This window comes from Cnephaeus nilssonii (genome assembly GCF_951640355.1).
Source record: "Cnephaeus nilssonii genome assembly, chromosome: 15".
NCBI classification, from domain to species: domain Eukaryota; kingdom Metazoa; phylum Chordata; class Mammalia; order Chiroptera; family Vespertilionidae; genus Cnephaeus; species Cnephaeus nilssonii.
In genome coordinates, this window is record NC_137086.1 from 40,454,672 (window position 1) to 40,468,598 (window position 13,927).

Here is a 13,927-nt window from a genome sequence, read left to right on the forward strand (position 1 = left end):
GGCTTTTCCTCTCTTGACTGGAGAATATGACTAGTTGGCAGGGAGCCTGATCAGGAAGAAGGCTGGAGTTGTCAAAATGCAAATATGCTTCACTTCACTTAACTCCTCAACACACAAACCCACAAACACACCCTCATCTATGTCTTGTGTTTCCCTGCCTAGAGACTATTTCACCCTCTCCAATCTCCCACTTAAAGGGCACGAGAGTCTGAAGAGAGTAAGGAAGCAGATCTAGTGTTCTAATTTCTTCTTAAACTTTAAGCATTTTCCTGTTTTGAACCTCACCTTTACCCCTACTTACAGTTAATCTTGTGACACCAATTTCTGGCTCTTTCAGCATTATATACCAGGTTGCTTCTCAGCTTTTCAAGCTGACAGCTTAGAATTCATACTTTCTCCTGTCTGCTAAATCAGTTTACTCACTTTTAAGTTGCCAAATCTAGTTGCTACCCTCTTTGCTGTTCACTTTGTCCCTGGGGATTCATAACAATTTTCTTCTTAATCCATTTAATTTCATTGGAGTTTTGAGAGGAAGCAACATTGAATACAGACCTTAAATCCACCAACTTTAATCTTGTCACTAATTATTTACTGCCGGAAGCCAATTCCAGCATGTCATAATTACAAGAGTTTCATTGAAAGGTTGATGGAACTTGGGGACTCAACAAGGGCTGAGTCACATAAGTTATCGCCTGTTGGGAATGGCTAAAGCAGTGATGGGCAACCTTTTGAGCTTGGTGTGTCAAACTTCGCCAAAGAACTGAGCATAACTCGGGTAGTGTGTCACTTTGAGGAAAAAACTAACTCCAAGACTCTAGTCGCAAATGTTTCATCCTCAGGAGAAGCAAATGTTTCATCCTCGGCACGCGGCCGCGTGTCATCAGAAATGGCTACGCGTGTCAGTGCTGATACGCGTGTCATAGGTTCGCCATCACTGGGCTAAAGGCATTTCCCCAAACCTCAAAAGGATGATTGCTTGCTGCCAGACAGCTCAGGGAATCTTAATCTACATGTTATTGCCTCCTCCTGGCTAAACAACTAAACAGCCAGAGGTAATTCTTCCAATCTGACAATGGATTCTGTAGAAACCCTACCCTTTGATGTGTATATCACTACCTCGCCTTAGGACAATTGTGTTATAAATAGCAAGGGGTCCTGAGACAAGGAGAACTTAGTTCCTTTAGCTGAGCTCCTCTGACTCCCTATAATGCCTTTCAAAATTATGTTTCATCTCTGGACTCTTGATTAATTTACGCACAGCGCCTTCTCCAGATTTCCTGAACCCTTCTAGATGCCGGATTAAGACCACCGGCATTAATTTACAAATTTTATTTGTATATATTTTGAGTACTCTGAAAATTTTAAAGTAGATACATATAGTGTATGTGGTCTTTTAAAATAGCTTATCCCACCTCTTTCACTGTCATTGCTTGAGAAATCAGAATACAAAGATTACTCAATGAAGCCAAAATTATGGGTTTGATCAATGTTCAGAAAAGTTTTAAAACACAAAATAAACATTTTTCTCCATTCCTGACCTATACCCCTCAAAAACAGAAATAAAAGCAGTTTATCAAAAATACTGGAAAATGAACTCAAAGCTTACTATATCTTCAGTGTAAATAGTATTTCTATAACTAAAATATATTTTAATTTCCTTCCACCACAGGTAATTTATATGTAATTTTAAGTTACATTTTTAAAAAAGGTTTTTATTGATTTTAGAGTGAGAGGAAGGGAGCGGGAAAGAGAGAAACACCAATGAAAGAGAAACATTGATTGGTAGCCTCCTGCACACCCGCTACTGGGGGGTCAAGCCCGCACCTGGGCATATGCTCTGACTGGGAATGGAATCAGGGACCTCTTAGTTCATAGGTCAACGCTCAACAACAACCACATCAGCTGGGCTTAGGTTATATTTTATATTTACTAAATGTAAGTACTCTTCACTTATATACATGCCTTCCTTATCACTCCACCCAAGAGGTCTCCATTTTTGTGTTGTTTCCTCACGGCTTGGGATTTCTTCTTTTCTTTCCTTCCTTTGAAAACTGGCTGCTCTCTTTGATGCCACTACCAGCCTGATTTCATGTCCTACTCAATTGGAGGTCAATCCAATTGAGTCCTTCAGTGATCTTTGGCAATGGTGAAGGGATAGCAAACACCAGTAGCAGTACCATCTGGCAAGAGTTCAAAATCTCAAGTCTCAAGCCTAACACTCTTCCAAAAAGACCCAGCCTGTTCTTTAACTAGAGCACTACCCTACTTTTTGAAACAAAATGCAAAGATAGTATTCTCTTGAGATGGTAAAGGATAGTGTGAACCTCTACTTAAAGACAAAGTAGCTACTTCAGTCCTTACATAACATACAACCAAAGTTATTTGTTTTTCCTTGTATGGTCTAAATAAAAAATGGAAAGAAAGGGAGAAGAAATACCTTCCTTATATAAAAGCATCCAGTCTCACTGAAAAACTTCAAAACTTTTTGTTACTTTTGTCATTCTTCTGGATTCACTATTACCTCTAGCTTGCAGTTATAACAAAAAAGCTAACATCTTTGCATTAGAAGTAGAGGAAGCCTACTTAGAAGCAATGAGTGGTGGCAAATCCCAGGACCTACTAATGAAAAGCAGTAAATTGGAAGCTAAACTGTTGCCCGTCCCAACCTAGACTTAGTTTTCTAGGGCTCCCCTGACTGTAGTCCTCACTTTCGTAGAGCCCTTGCCCCTGAACTTAAGAACTACCCATTAAATAGTGTGGAAATGGCAGGGGCAAGGAATCACCCTTTCCACTGCCTAATTGGTGAGTTTAAGATGGACAGGGACTCCATCTCTGTTGCCCTCATGAAACCAAGCTTCTGGATTCTAGCTGAAAGTCACGAACACATATTTCCCAAAAAATGGATTTTGAAGCATGTTTATTTTTAAACTAGAGTCCCAGTGCATGAAATTCATGCACGGGGGCAGGGTGTGTGTCCCTCAGTCCAGCCTGCACCCTCTCTAATCTGTGACTCCTTGAGGGATATCTGACTGCCAGTTTAAACCCGATCCCACAGGGATTGGGCCTAAACGGGCAGTCGGACATCCCTCTCACAATCCGGGACTGCTGGCTCCCAACTGCTTGCCTGCCCGCCTTATTGCCCCTAACATTCTGCCTGCCAGTCTGATCACCCCCTAAACACTCCTCTGCCAGCCTGATCAATGCCTAACTGCTCCCCTGCCAGCCCCATTGCCCCTAACTGCTCACCCCTGATGGCCTGGTTGCCCCCAACTGCCCTCCCTTGCTGGCCTGGTCACCCCTAACTGTCCTCCCCTGCAGGCCTGGTTGTCCCCAACTGCTCTCCCCTGCTGGCCTGGCTACCCCTAACTGCCATCCCTTGCCAGCCTGGTCACCCCTAACTGCCCTCCTCTGCTGGTCTGGTCGTCCCTAACTGCTCTCCCCTGCAGGCCTGGTCACCCTCAACTGCTCTCCCCTGCAAGCCTGGTTCCCCCCAACTTCCCTCCCCTGCAGGCCTGGTCCCCCCCAACTTTCCTCCCCTGCAGGCCTGGTCGCCCTCAACTGCCCTCCCTTGCAGGCCTGGTCCCTCCCAACTGCCCTCCCCTGCTGGCCATTTTGTGGCAGCCATATTTGACCACATGAGGGTGGCCATATTGTGTGTTGGAGTGATGGTCAATTTGTATATTACCTCTTTATTATATAGGATGAACCTCAAAAAACATAAATTGTAATTTGTGGAGCTACCAACAATTAGAAAAAGTTACTAGTACTGGTCTTATGGCATGTTATCAATCACTGAGAATACTGGAGTGGGCAAAAGTAAGTTTATAGTTGTGGCTACATAAAACACAGAGTTTATTTTTGTATTATTATTTGTTAATTATTTTATTATTTTCCATACAACTGTAAACCTACTTTTGCCCATCCCTGTATTAATTCTTGAGAATAATCACTGTTATTCACTAACAATTACAACAAAAAACACTTCAAAACTTTGGGGGCAATTAGGCAAAATAACTACAAGGAATTCTCTATTAAGTAGTTTTTAAAATGTTTTCAAAACTAAAGAAGAATCAGATCTTTTGTACTTACAGCACAGAATTCTTCAAAGGATATTCTTCCATCTCCATCCTTATCTGCATTTATTATGGTTTTGTCTACAATTTGCTGTAACTGCGTATCTTTCAGATTGTTCCCCACCATCATCTTCAGCACCTGGAAGAGTTCCCCATTGGAAATATAGCCATCTTTATCCATGTCATAGATACGAAAAGCAACTAAAAAAAGAGTAAGGAAAAAAATCAATGACAAGTATAAGGCAATCATAAGGGCATATTTTCAATGAAAAAGAAAACTGTTAAGTTGCCAAACATCTAGAATTGTTACTGTGAGCATGGCTCCTTTCTACACACAGATGCTGCCCTTCAGTGCAGTTTAACATTAACTAGTTAAGAGGGTGAGCAATGGAATCAAGGGTGCTTGGGCCAATTAGTATAGTCTAGGGCAGTGGTCGGCAAACTGCGGCTCGCGAGCCACATGCGGCTCTTTGGCCCCTTGAGTGTGGCTCTTCCACAAAATGCCACGGCCTGGGCGAGTCTATTTTGAAGAAGTGGCGTTAGAATAAGTTTAAGTTTAAAAACTTTGGCTCTCAAAAGAAATTTCAATCGTTGTACTGTTGATATTTGGCTCTGTTGACTAATGAGTTTGCCGACCACTGGTCTAGGGTAACTTATTTAACCTTACTAATAAGCATTTAGTTTCTGTACATATAAAATTGAGGATAAAAACAGTTCCTACTTCCCAGGTTCTTCAGAGTACTGAATGAAATAACACATGTAAATTGCTTAAAAGTGCCTGATACATAGTAAAAGCTCAACGAAAGATAGCACTTGCTGTTACTATAAGTCTCATTCTGTAAAAATGAATCAAGAGTTCATTTGCAAAGGATGCCTACATATGTCCTGTGCTTCAGAGAAATGTTACTGAATAAACCGTCTCCCTAGTTAAGAGTTGAATAATTTAAAAAGATATCAGAAGTTCACTATAATTAAGTTCACAAAATAGTGGACTTCCGGGTAAATATTTCTAAAAACAGTATGTGTAAACTAAATTAACCTACTCTCTCACACTTTCATTTTAAAAAATCTCTTATTCAAGATATGTCATTTATATGGTTATTTTCAATAGAAGGGAATTCTATTTCCCTTGTATCCAATTAAAAAGCAACAATGACACACTGCTAAAAAGTACTAGTTGTAAATGTCCTAAAGGATTTTCTCTAGAATGTAAAATTTCTATTATGTCTACTAAGGACTGAGAATAAAAGATATCTTTTAGAATACCTTAAAAGGAGTTTATAATGCAGTATGGGGTAGTACTAGTATAAGAGAGAGAATACCTTAGCAAAGAAAAATACTTACACCTCAACTTCTGCTCCTTATCGCCTTTGACACTGAACTGAGAGACTCCCTCAATGAATTCTGAATAAGAAAACATTTACAAATCTGAAGTTTCAACTTTTTATATGGAATAATACATACTCAATACATATACAAAAAACTTACATACCCACAAAAGGATATATTGTTGCTGCAAAACAAAATATTACTTAGGAATGTTTAAGATGAAAAATGCCAAACTTGAAATTTCAACAAGTAATTTCTAATTTTTAAAAAATTTGAACCTGAAGTTTCTCTGAGTACCACAGAGCATAACATTCAAAAACATATTCACAAACTATTTAACTCTTTCTTCTTTTAACATGACTATTAAAAGGGGCTTTTTAAAAAAGATTATACACAGTGAAATGAAATGTTTATTTACTTTAAAGTATAGAATCAAGTATAAAATTATGCATCATTTTAATATCAGCAAAAGCACTGCCAAGTGTCTTTGTGAAATCTAGATTAACTAAATTAATCATTTTATGATAATATTCATATTCTTATTACTAGTTTATTTTTTACTGCTGACTTGGTATAAGTCTCCTTCTGTAAAAAAGGTTTTTAAAAATGCAGCTTTTAATGTGGTAAATTTTCCTCACGTGAGACTAATTTTCTAAAAACAAAGAAAATAATAAATCTCATCATTTAAATTACCTTATAAAAACAATTTGATCCTTTAAGAATGATTTTTAGTTCATTAAGGTTCATATACCACAGATTTTGAGATTTTAACATACTGTATTATTATAAAAGTACCAGTAATATAAATGCATTTAAGAAAAGTTTTTAAACATTTTTGTACATAGAACTTTAAGACTGTAACTTGTGGTGTTAAAAACTACTTTCTTACCTTTAAAGTCTACTTCTCCATTCCCATCTGTGTCGAATATATCTATTACTCGTTGTACTAAAGGATTCTGTTGTAACTCCGGCAGAGACATGAACTCTTCCACACTCAAAGAACCAGAATTGTCCAAATCAAGCTTCTTAAATCTCTTTCCTAGCCTTTTAATTTCATCAGCATCAACTAAAAGTAAACAAAAATAATAGCATGATTCACAAAATGATTTTATGATTTTTTGTGTGTGTGTGTGTGTGTGGGGGAGATCCAGCAGTTAACCAATACTTTAATTTCCAATGTAATTTAAAAAACTACATATACTGTTGACTAGCTCCTTCTAACAGAGAAAGTACATCATAAATATTTTTATTTGGTTACCCTTCTGCTTCTCTCCACCTGCCATAACAGATAGTCACCTACATGCTGAGTACACCAATATATTAAATAGGATTGACAATGCTAAGCTGATCATGGCAGTCAGGTGGTTCCTACTTGTAAGATTCACTTTATTTCTAACTAGAGGCCTGGTGCATAAAATTCGTGCACTAGGGAAAGGGAGGGGTGGTGGTGGTGGTGGTGGTGGTGGTGGTGGTGGTGTGTGTGTGTGTCCCTCAGCCTGGATTGTAAGAGGGCATAGGCCAGGCTGAGGGCCCCAGGGCATGTCTGGCCCGCCTCACTCAGTCCCAATCGGCCAGACCCCAGCAGGAAGCTAACCCACTGGTTGGAGTTTCTTTTCCCTGGTGGTCCGTGCACGTCATAGTGATTGGTCAACCAGTTGACTATATGCACCCTGGTGGTCAATGCACATCATAGCAAGCAGTTGAGCAGCCTTAGCGTATCATTTGCATATTAAGCTTTGATTGGTTGAATGGCAGACTGGACAACCAGACACTTAGCATATTAGGCTTTTATTATATAGGATAGTTCATGGTTCAAAATTCAAAGTCTCCCTTCCATCCCACCATATAGATATCCAATTCCCCTTCTTGGAGGCAATGCCAGTTTCCTGAATATTCTTCCAGAGATTTTCTTTGTAAGTACAAGCAAATAAAACACAACTTTGCTTTGTTTTTTAACAAAAAATAGCACTATCACAATTCAGTATCAGGTCTCTTATCATATGCATTCTTGAAAAAGGTTTCTTCACTGTCTTCTAAATAACATTATTATTTTCATTCCTTTAAAAAACAAAACTAATTCATATAAATAATTCTGATCTTGGCTTAATAGAAACAATACAATTATATAAAAATTTAAATACAATCACCACTAAAAAAATTAACAAGTTAAATGTTATGCTGCCCATGAGTATTATGGTCATGTATTATGTATTAGGGGAAAGGTGGGTGATTATAAACCATAGAATCTTATCTCTCACAGTTCTAGAGGCTGAAAGTCCAAGATTAGTGTCCTAACATGATCCGGTAAGGCCCCTCTTCTCAGTCATATATTATGTATTATGTATACATGTATTATGGTCCACAATATTAGAGACTGAGATTACAAACTGTTTTGAAAGTTCAAATATATATAGCATCTTCAAAGGTAAAGTATGTATTTTTAAAATCTAAAAATGTTAAAGTGGAGTAAGAAGTATAATTATATGTACTACTAAGGTATACACTGTATAACAAGACGCTGCTCCAATATAAATTAGTTCATATGCAGTTGGTAAAGAAGAGGAGTGATGTCAGTAGAGCACAGAATTATCACTGGTTCATGGGTGTGTTTTTTCTGATATATTTATAAAGGGACCAGGAACAAGTTCTCTCAAATAAAATATGAAAACTCTAAGAAAAAAGGTGAAAACAACAAATATCTCTCTTAAGAGAAAGTAACAGCATCTTTAGTGGCTTCAAGAACTCCAAGGCTTTTCAACATTGTTATTTGGTGGAAACAAGGGTGCAAATGAACAAGCTGCAAAGACAGTTTCTCTTATTTACCACCTCTCCCCCCAAAATAGCAATTAACAATGGTGACTATACCCTGGGTTCATTACTTAATTTTTACAAAATTAGTTTCTGCTAAAGCAGATGCCCAAGAACCTGTGTCTCAAAATAGGAAGCACAAGCTGAAGTTTAAGGCTACTAAGTAAACAACTATGGTACAAATGCCAGAGGTAATGCGTGTTAGTATTTTATTTTTTACTGGGAAGGAAGGAGGGAGGGGGGAGAGGGAGGGAGGGGGGAGAGGGAGGAAATGGGGGAAAGGTAGAAATGCAGTGCCATATATTTATGGAAACTATCTGTGAAATTTGATTTACTGAGATAGGGTCATGAATAACAATTTACATTATAAAACTGAAAATGAAGTGCTTAAAGGATTATGTTTTAACTAGAGGCCCGGTGCATGAAATTCATGCACAGGTAGGGTCCCTTAGGCCTGGCCGGTGATCAGGGCTGATCAGAGCTTTCCGCTGCTGGCTGGGGCCTCCCTGCCCTGGCTACTGGCTGCCGGCCGGGGCCTTCCTTCGTTATGCGCCGCCCCCTGATGGTCAGTGCATGTCATAGCAAGCGGTCGGTCTCCTGGTCTAACTCCCCCAGGGACAATTTGCATATTAGGCTTTTATATATATAGATTATCTGGAGAACACCAGTAATCCAGAAGACAGTATTCCACAGTCTTGATGAATGAATAAGGAATATTATGAATATCAAGAATAAAAATTAATCATAAACCATCAAATAAATATATATTGGCTCAATCCATCCTTTTTACACTGTCAATAGCACTCTTTCTAAAGGTTATATTTAGCCCAATTGCTAGTGCTTAAAAATTTCTAGTGGCTTCCTAATACAAACAAGGTAAAAAAGTCTTAAGTCCTTGACAATATTTAGCCTCAATTTAAATTTTCATCTTTCTCTTCTCCATTACCTTTACTTTACCTACAATGCTCTTGGCACAATTCTTTGACAGGATAAATTGTATGTCTCCATTTCCTTATAAATCCTCTGATGGGATGTCCTTCCTTGAATTCTCCATTTATGAAACCATTATCAATTTTTCTAATTATAAAGGAGGGAGGCAGTGTTATTAACTGTATATCCTGTTGTTATGAGTATCATTAACACACACTCTGGCAAAAGTCCTTAAAAAGCAACATTTAAAACCTACCCACTTTCTTCTGCTTTAACTATCTTATAAAATATTGTAAACTAGTTGATACCTGTTCTGGATGAGTAGTTTGAACCTTTCTCAAAGGCAAAGCAACATGACAGTGATGACCTTTTAACTTGACAATAACTGGCTTTTTTTTTTAACCACTTAACTATTTTCTTTTTTAATATATATTTTTATTGATTTCAGAGAGGAAGCGAGAGGGAGAGAGAAACATCAATGATGAGAATCACTGACCTTCTGCATGCCCCCTACTGGGGATCACAACCCTGGCATGTGCCCTGACTGGGAATTGAACCATGACCTCCTGATAGAGCAATACTGAACCACTGAGCCACATGTGGGGCAACAACTGACCTTTTTTTTTCTTCTTTTTTCAACTGAAGTTTATTTTTTTCAATCCTCACCAGCGGGTATGTGTTTGTTTATTTTGAGAGACAGGAAGGAAGAGAGAGAAACATCTATCGGTTGCCTCCCATACTCGTCCCACTGGGGATTGAATCTACAACCTGGGTATGTGCCTGACCAGAAATTCAATCTTCAACCTTGGCATATCGGGACTACGCTCCTACCAACTGAGCCGCGGTCCAGGCTACAGCTAAAGTTGTTGACAGCACAGTGTGTTCGTATCACTCACTGGAGCCCCAGCTGGATGGGGGGGAAACACCTGCGGGAAGGCTCCCAATAGAGCAAATGATGACCCAGAGTATGACCTGGGCTATGAGAGCTCTTTATTTATTTATATATATTTTTAATCCTCACACGAGGATATTTTCCCATTGCTTTTTAGAAAGAGAGGAAGGGAGAGGGAAAGACAAGAGAGAAATATTGATGTGAGAGGAAAACATCAATTGGTTGCCTCCTGCAGGAGCCCCAACCAGGGTCCAGGCTGGGGGTGAACTTGCAACCAAAGTACGTGTCCTTGACCGGAATCAAACTCAGAACCCTTTGGTCCACAGGCTCTATTCACTGAACCAAACCAGCAAGGGCTACGGGAGCTCTTTAAACCATTCTATGAAAATAAAGACACTGGGGCAATGGAGACCCAAGACCCTGGTCTCCACCTGGAAACCTGACTGGAGAGGCCAAGGTGCCAAGGAGGCACCCAAGTTCCTGATCCTGGAGAAGGCAACCGAGGTATCAACCATGTCCCCATGACTGCCCTGACCGGAGGAGAGACCAGTACAGGCCGGGCCTGGGGCAGGTGCAGGGCCCACGCCCAGGAAGGAGATTGGTGCTGGAAGCTGCACAGGAGAAGCATTCATTTTATTGGTCATTTGTGCCTAGAAAAGTGGGGCTGGTGGAAGGTGTGCGCATGGTCCACGGCCACGGCAGTGCCACAGGAGCTGGTGGTCCATTGTACCAGGTCAGGAAAGGCAGGGGCAGCAGGTCCCCCAGCAGGAGGGTTGGCTGAGGAGGGACATCTCCTGTCCTTCTAGAAATATCCAAGACTAAGGCTGGCCCTAGTCCCTAACTGCCCCTCCTCAAACCTGCTGCGTGTCTGTGTTGGCCATGGCCCTGCTTGGGGATCTCTAGCTCTGCCTCTGGGCCTGGCTGCCCCTGCTTCAGGGTGAGGAGCCAAGGTTGGAGCAGGACTCACACTGGCCAGACTGTTCTCCAGTCTAGTCCTGACTGGCATTTTCAGGGAATGCAGCACAGAGGCAGTTTCTGGGGTCTGTGTGGTTGTGGCTAGGCACAGTCCAGGGCATCTGAGCCCTACTGCCAGGGCCCCAGGGCCATTGCAGGTGCTAGATGCCAAAGGCAGTGATGAAGATGTTGATCACGACGATGAGGAAGACAAGGCCGGTGGCCAGGTTGTTGAGGAATTCCAACTTGGCGTGCTTGGCTGGGTTGTTGAGGTCGGTCTTGAACAGGAAGATGAGCAGCACGCCCACGGTGATCTGCAGCACGAGGGAGATGGAGATGAGGACCACCAGGGGGACAAAGGAGTGGAAGCCGGGGCCCTGGTTGATGACGGCCTTCAGCTGCGAGGCGTTGGCCATCAGCAGGGCGATGTCCAGCATGCTCTCTGCTACGCTCTTCTTGTTAGCATAACTGTTCATGTTGAGGGGCCTCTTCGGCAGGGCATCCGGGCGGGCGCCGGGCGAGTCCAGCCGCGGTTTACCGTTGAGCTCATACCCCTTGGGGTCCGAGTCCATGGCGCACACGGCCGCAGTCGAATCACTCCGACCGCCGCTGCCGCGTTCGGAGCCTGAGGCCGCCCGCTCAGCGGCCGCGGGTATATCCGCACCAATAACTGGCCTTTTAAAAAGAATCTGAAGTATGACTTGAAGGGAACAAGCTCTATCTAATCACCTACTCATACCATTCTCACATACCTCACGCAGCCAAAATTCACCTTGAGCTTCTTTAAGAAGGCAGTACCTATTTATTCTCCAACCACCCATTTATTCCCTCCTTTCTGTCCCTCCCTTCCTGCTTGGATTACAACGATGAGTAAGACACCCTACATTACTCAGTACTTCTTATCTAGTTGGGACTAGCTGAGCAATGAAGGAATCTATACCTAAACAATTAAAATATTCTTAAGTGGCTAGTTTAGAAGGCAATGCCATGAATATTTTTAAAAGCCAAGATCTAAGAAAGCTAGCTTTCAAAAACAAATGATAAAAATACCTCTTTTAGGAATGGAAGGAACAGAGTGACTTATTTGGCTGTTCCTGTCACCACAGAAGCAGTCAATCAGCACTCCCACTTGCCAGCACTGCAGACTAGATGTATTAAAGAACTAAACATATCCTAACGTATGAAGCAGGTCTCAAGTTTTGAAATATCAGCATTTACCAATCTCCTAAAAATTAGGCACAGATCTCTAAAACAGATCAAACCCATCTTGGCAGCACCATTAAATGTTTCAGATCTTCACTTAGTACAAGCTAAATATTAAAGAACAAATTCCAACTTTTGGCATAAAATTTCATCAAAGACTTTTTTCCTACTGCTTGGTATCATACTTCCTTTAAAACAGATGGGCAAGGGGAATAAAAACAAACCTCACTCTCTTGACTCATCTTGTGACTCAGATAGATACTCATTTTCATAAGTTTTGTCAAGTTGAAACACATATTATTAGTCTATTTTTTGTAAGGATACCTTTGGGAGAGCTATCTTTTTTAATAGTTAAAAATACCTCTGTATTCAATTTAAATTATATTACACAAAGTAGTAAAATAAAGAATCTCTTCTATCATATATATTCAGGATGGGGCAAAAGTAGGTTTATAGTTGCTTGCATGGAAAATAATACAATAATTTATAGAAAATACAAGAGTAAATTCTGGACAGTGTGCTCAGTGGTTAAGGATGGACCCATGAACCAAGATGTCCCCGGTTCGATTCCCAGTCAGGCACATGTCTTCTAATATCTACTGCTGCTGCTAAGAAATCCAATGCCAGTGGATGCCTATTCTTCTTCAGCAGCTTATTTCCCTCTGTTGTGGGTTGTCTTTTTACTCTTGGAATTTTACTTTATCTTATTATTATGTTTTTTATTAATCCTCACCAGAGGATATTTTTCCATTGATTTTTTTTTAGAGTGTGGAAATCTGACTTCTACATCACAAATATAAAATTATTCAAATTTGTGGTAGACTATCAAAATACTATGTCATGGACTTCACTGCTGAATCTACAAATTGGTTAAGTGCTGCCATAATATCAAAATTTGACAGTATGGACCGAAAAACCTGAAATATTTAGAATATAGTAGACAATCCAGGTATTTAACAAAAGGCACTGTAAGAGCAAACTAAGGTAACAACTCAAAGCTTAGATGTTCAAGTTCATGCACTGAACTTTATTTTATTTTTAAAAAAATACATTTTATTGATTTTTTACAGAGAGGAAGGGAGAGGGATAGTTAGAAACATTGATGAGAGCGAAACATCAATCAGCTGCCTCCTGCACACTCCCTACTGGGGGTGTGCCCGCAACCAAGGTACATGCCCTTGACCGGAATCGAACCTGGGACCCTTGAGTCCGAAGGCCGACACCCTATCCACTGATCCAAACTGGTTAGGGCCACGCACTAAACTTTAGAAAACCATTCATCCCTCTCTTCTTTCCAGCTCTAAAGCTTTACTGGAAGAAAGCAGAATAGTAGTAATTCTCAGTGAACTAAGTGAAGTTAGAATTTAGGATCATCAAATTACTAAGTAAATGATAAATCAAGGTTGGTAGATAGATTGTTTAAGCATAAACTATGTGACACATTTATGAAGATTTTCGATCTAAAGTGACAAATTGATATGTACATATCAATTTCAAAGTTAATGACAAAAATTTTTTAAATAATAAATGGCATTTTAGCTTAAAAATGTTTAAGAACATTTGTATCTGTTCACATTCAAACTGAATTTTTATTGATATTACTTGTTAGAACACACATTATTTAAAAATTGGAGTTAATCTAGTCCCATTTAAGAAAAGAAACAAAGTAATGCAGATATGAAGGAGGAAATCAAATTAAGTTCAGGTTAAGTTTTTCTCTGAAAAAGTTTTATTTTCA

The 13,927-nt window shown here is 40.0% G+C and overlaps 2 protein-coding genes across 2 annotated transcripts in view; both read right to left on the reverse strand.

Moving 5' to 3' along the window:
* PPP3R1 (protein phosphatase 3 regulatory subunit B, alpha) overlaps positions 1-13,927 on the reverse strand; it is a 67,335-nt gene that overhangs the window by 5,887 nt on the left and 47,521 nt on the right. Inside the window, exons 3-5 of the mRNA XM_079791825.1 lie at positions 6,292-6,468; positions 5,418-5,477; positions 4,090-4,274 (exon numbers count right to left, since the gene is read on the reverse strand). Of these exons, the coding sequence (XP_079647951.1) occupies positions 4,090-4,274; positions 5,418-5,477; positions 6,292-6,468 (422 nt within the window). The remainder of the gene's footprint in view (positions 1-4,089; positions 4,275-5,417; positions 5,478-6,291; positions 6,469-13,927) is intronic.
* Positions 6,496-13,575, reverse strand: LOC307111754 (ninjurin-1-like). The gene has a single exon (XM_079791826.1). It carries the CDS (start codon positions 11,556-11,558, stop codon positions 11,148-11,150), a length of 411 nt encoding a protein of 136 aa, XP_079647952.1. The 5' UTR covers positions 11,559-13,575; the 3' UTR covers positions 6,496-11,147.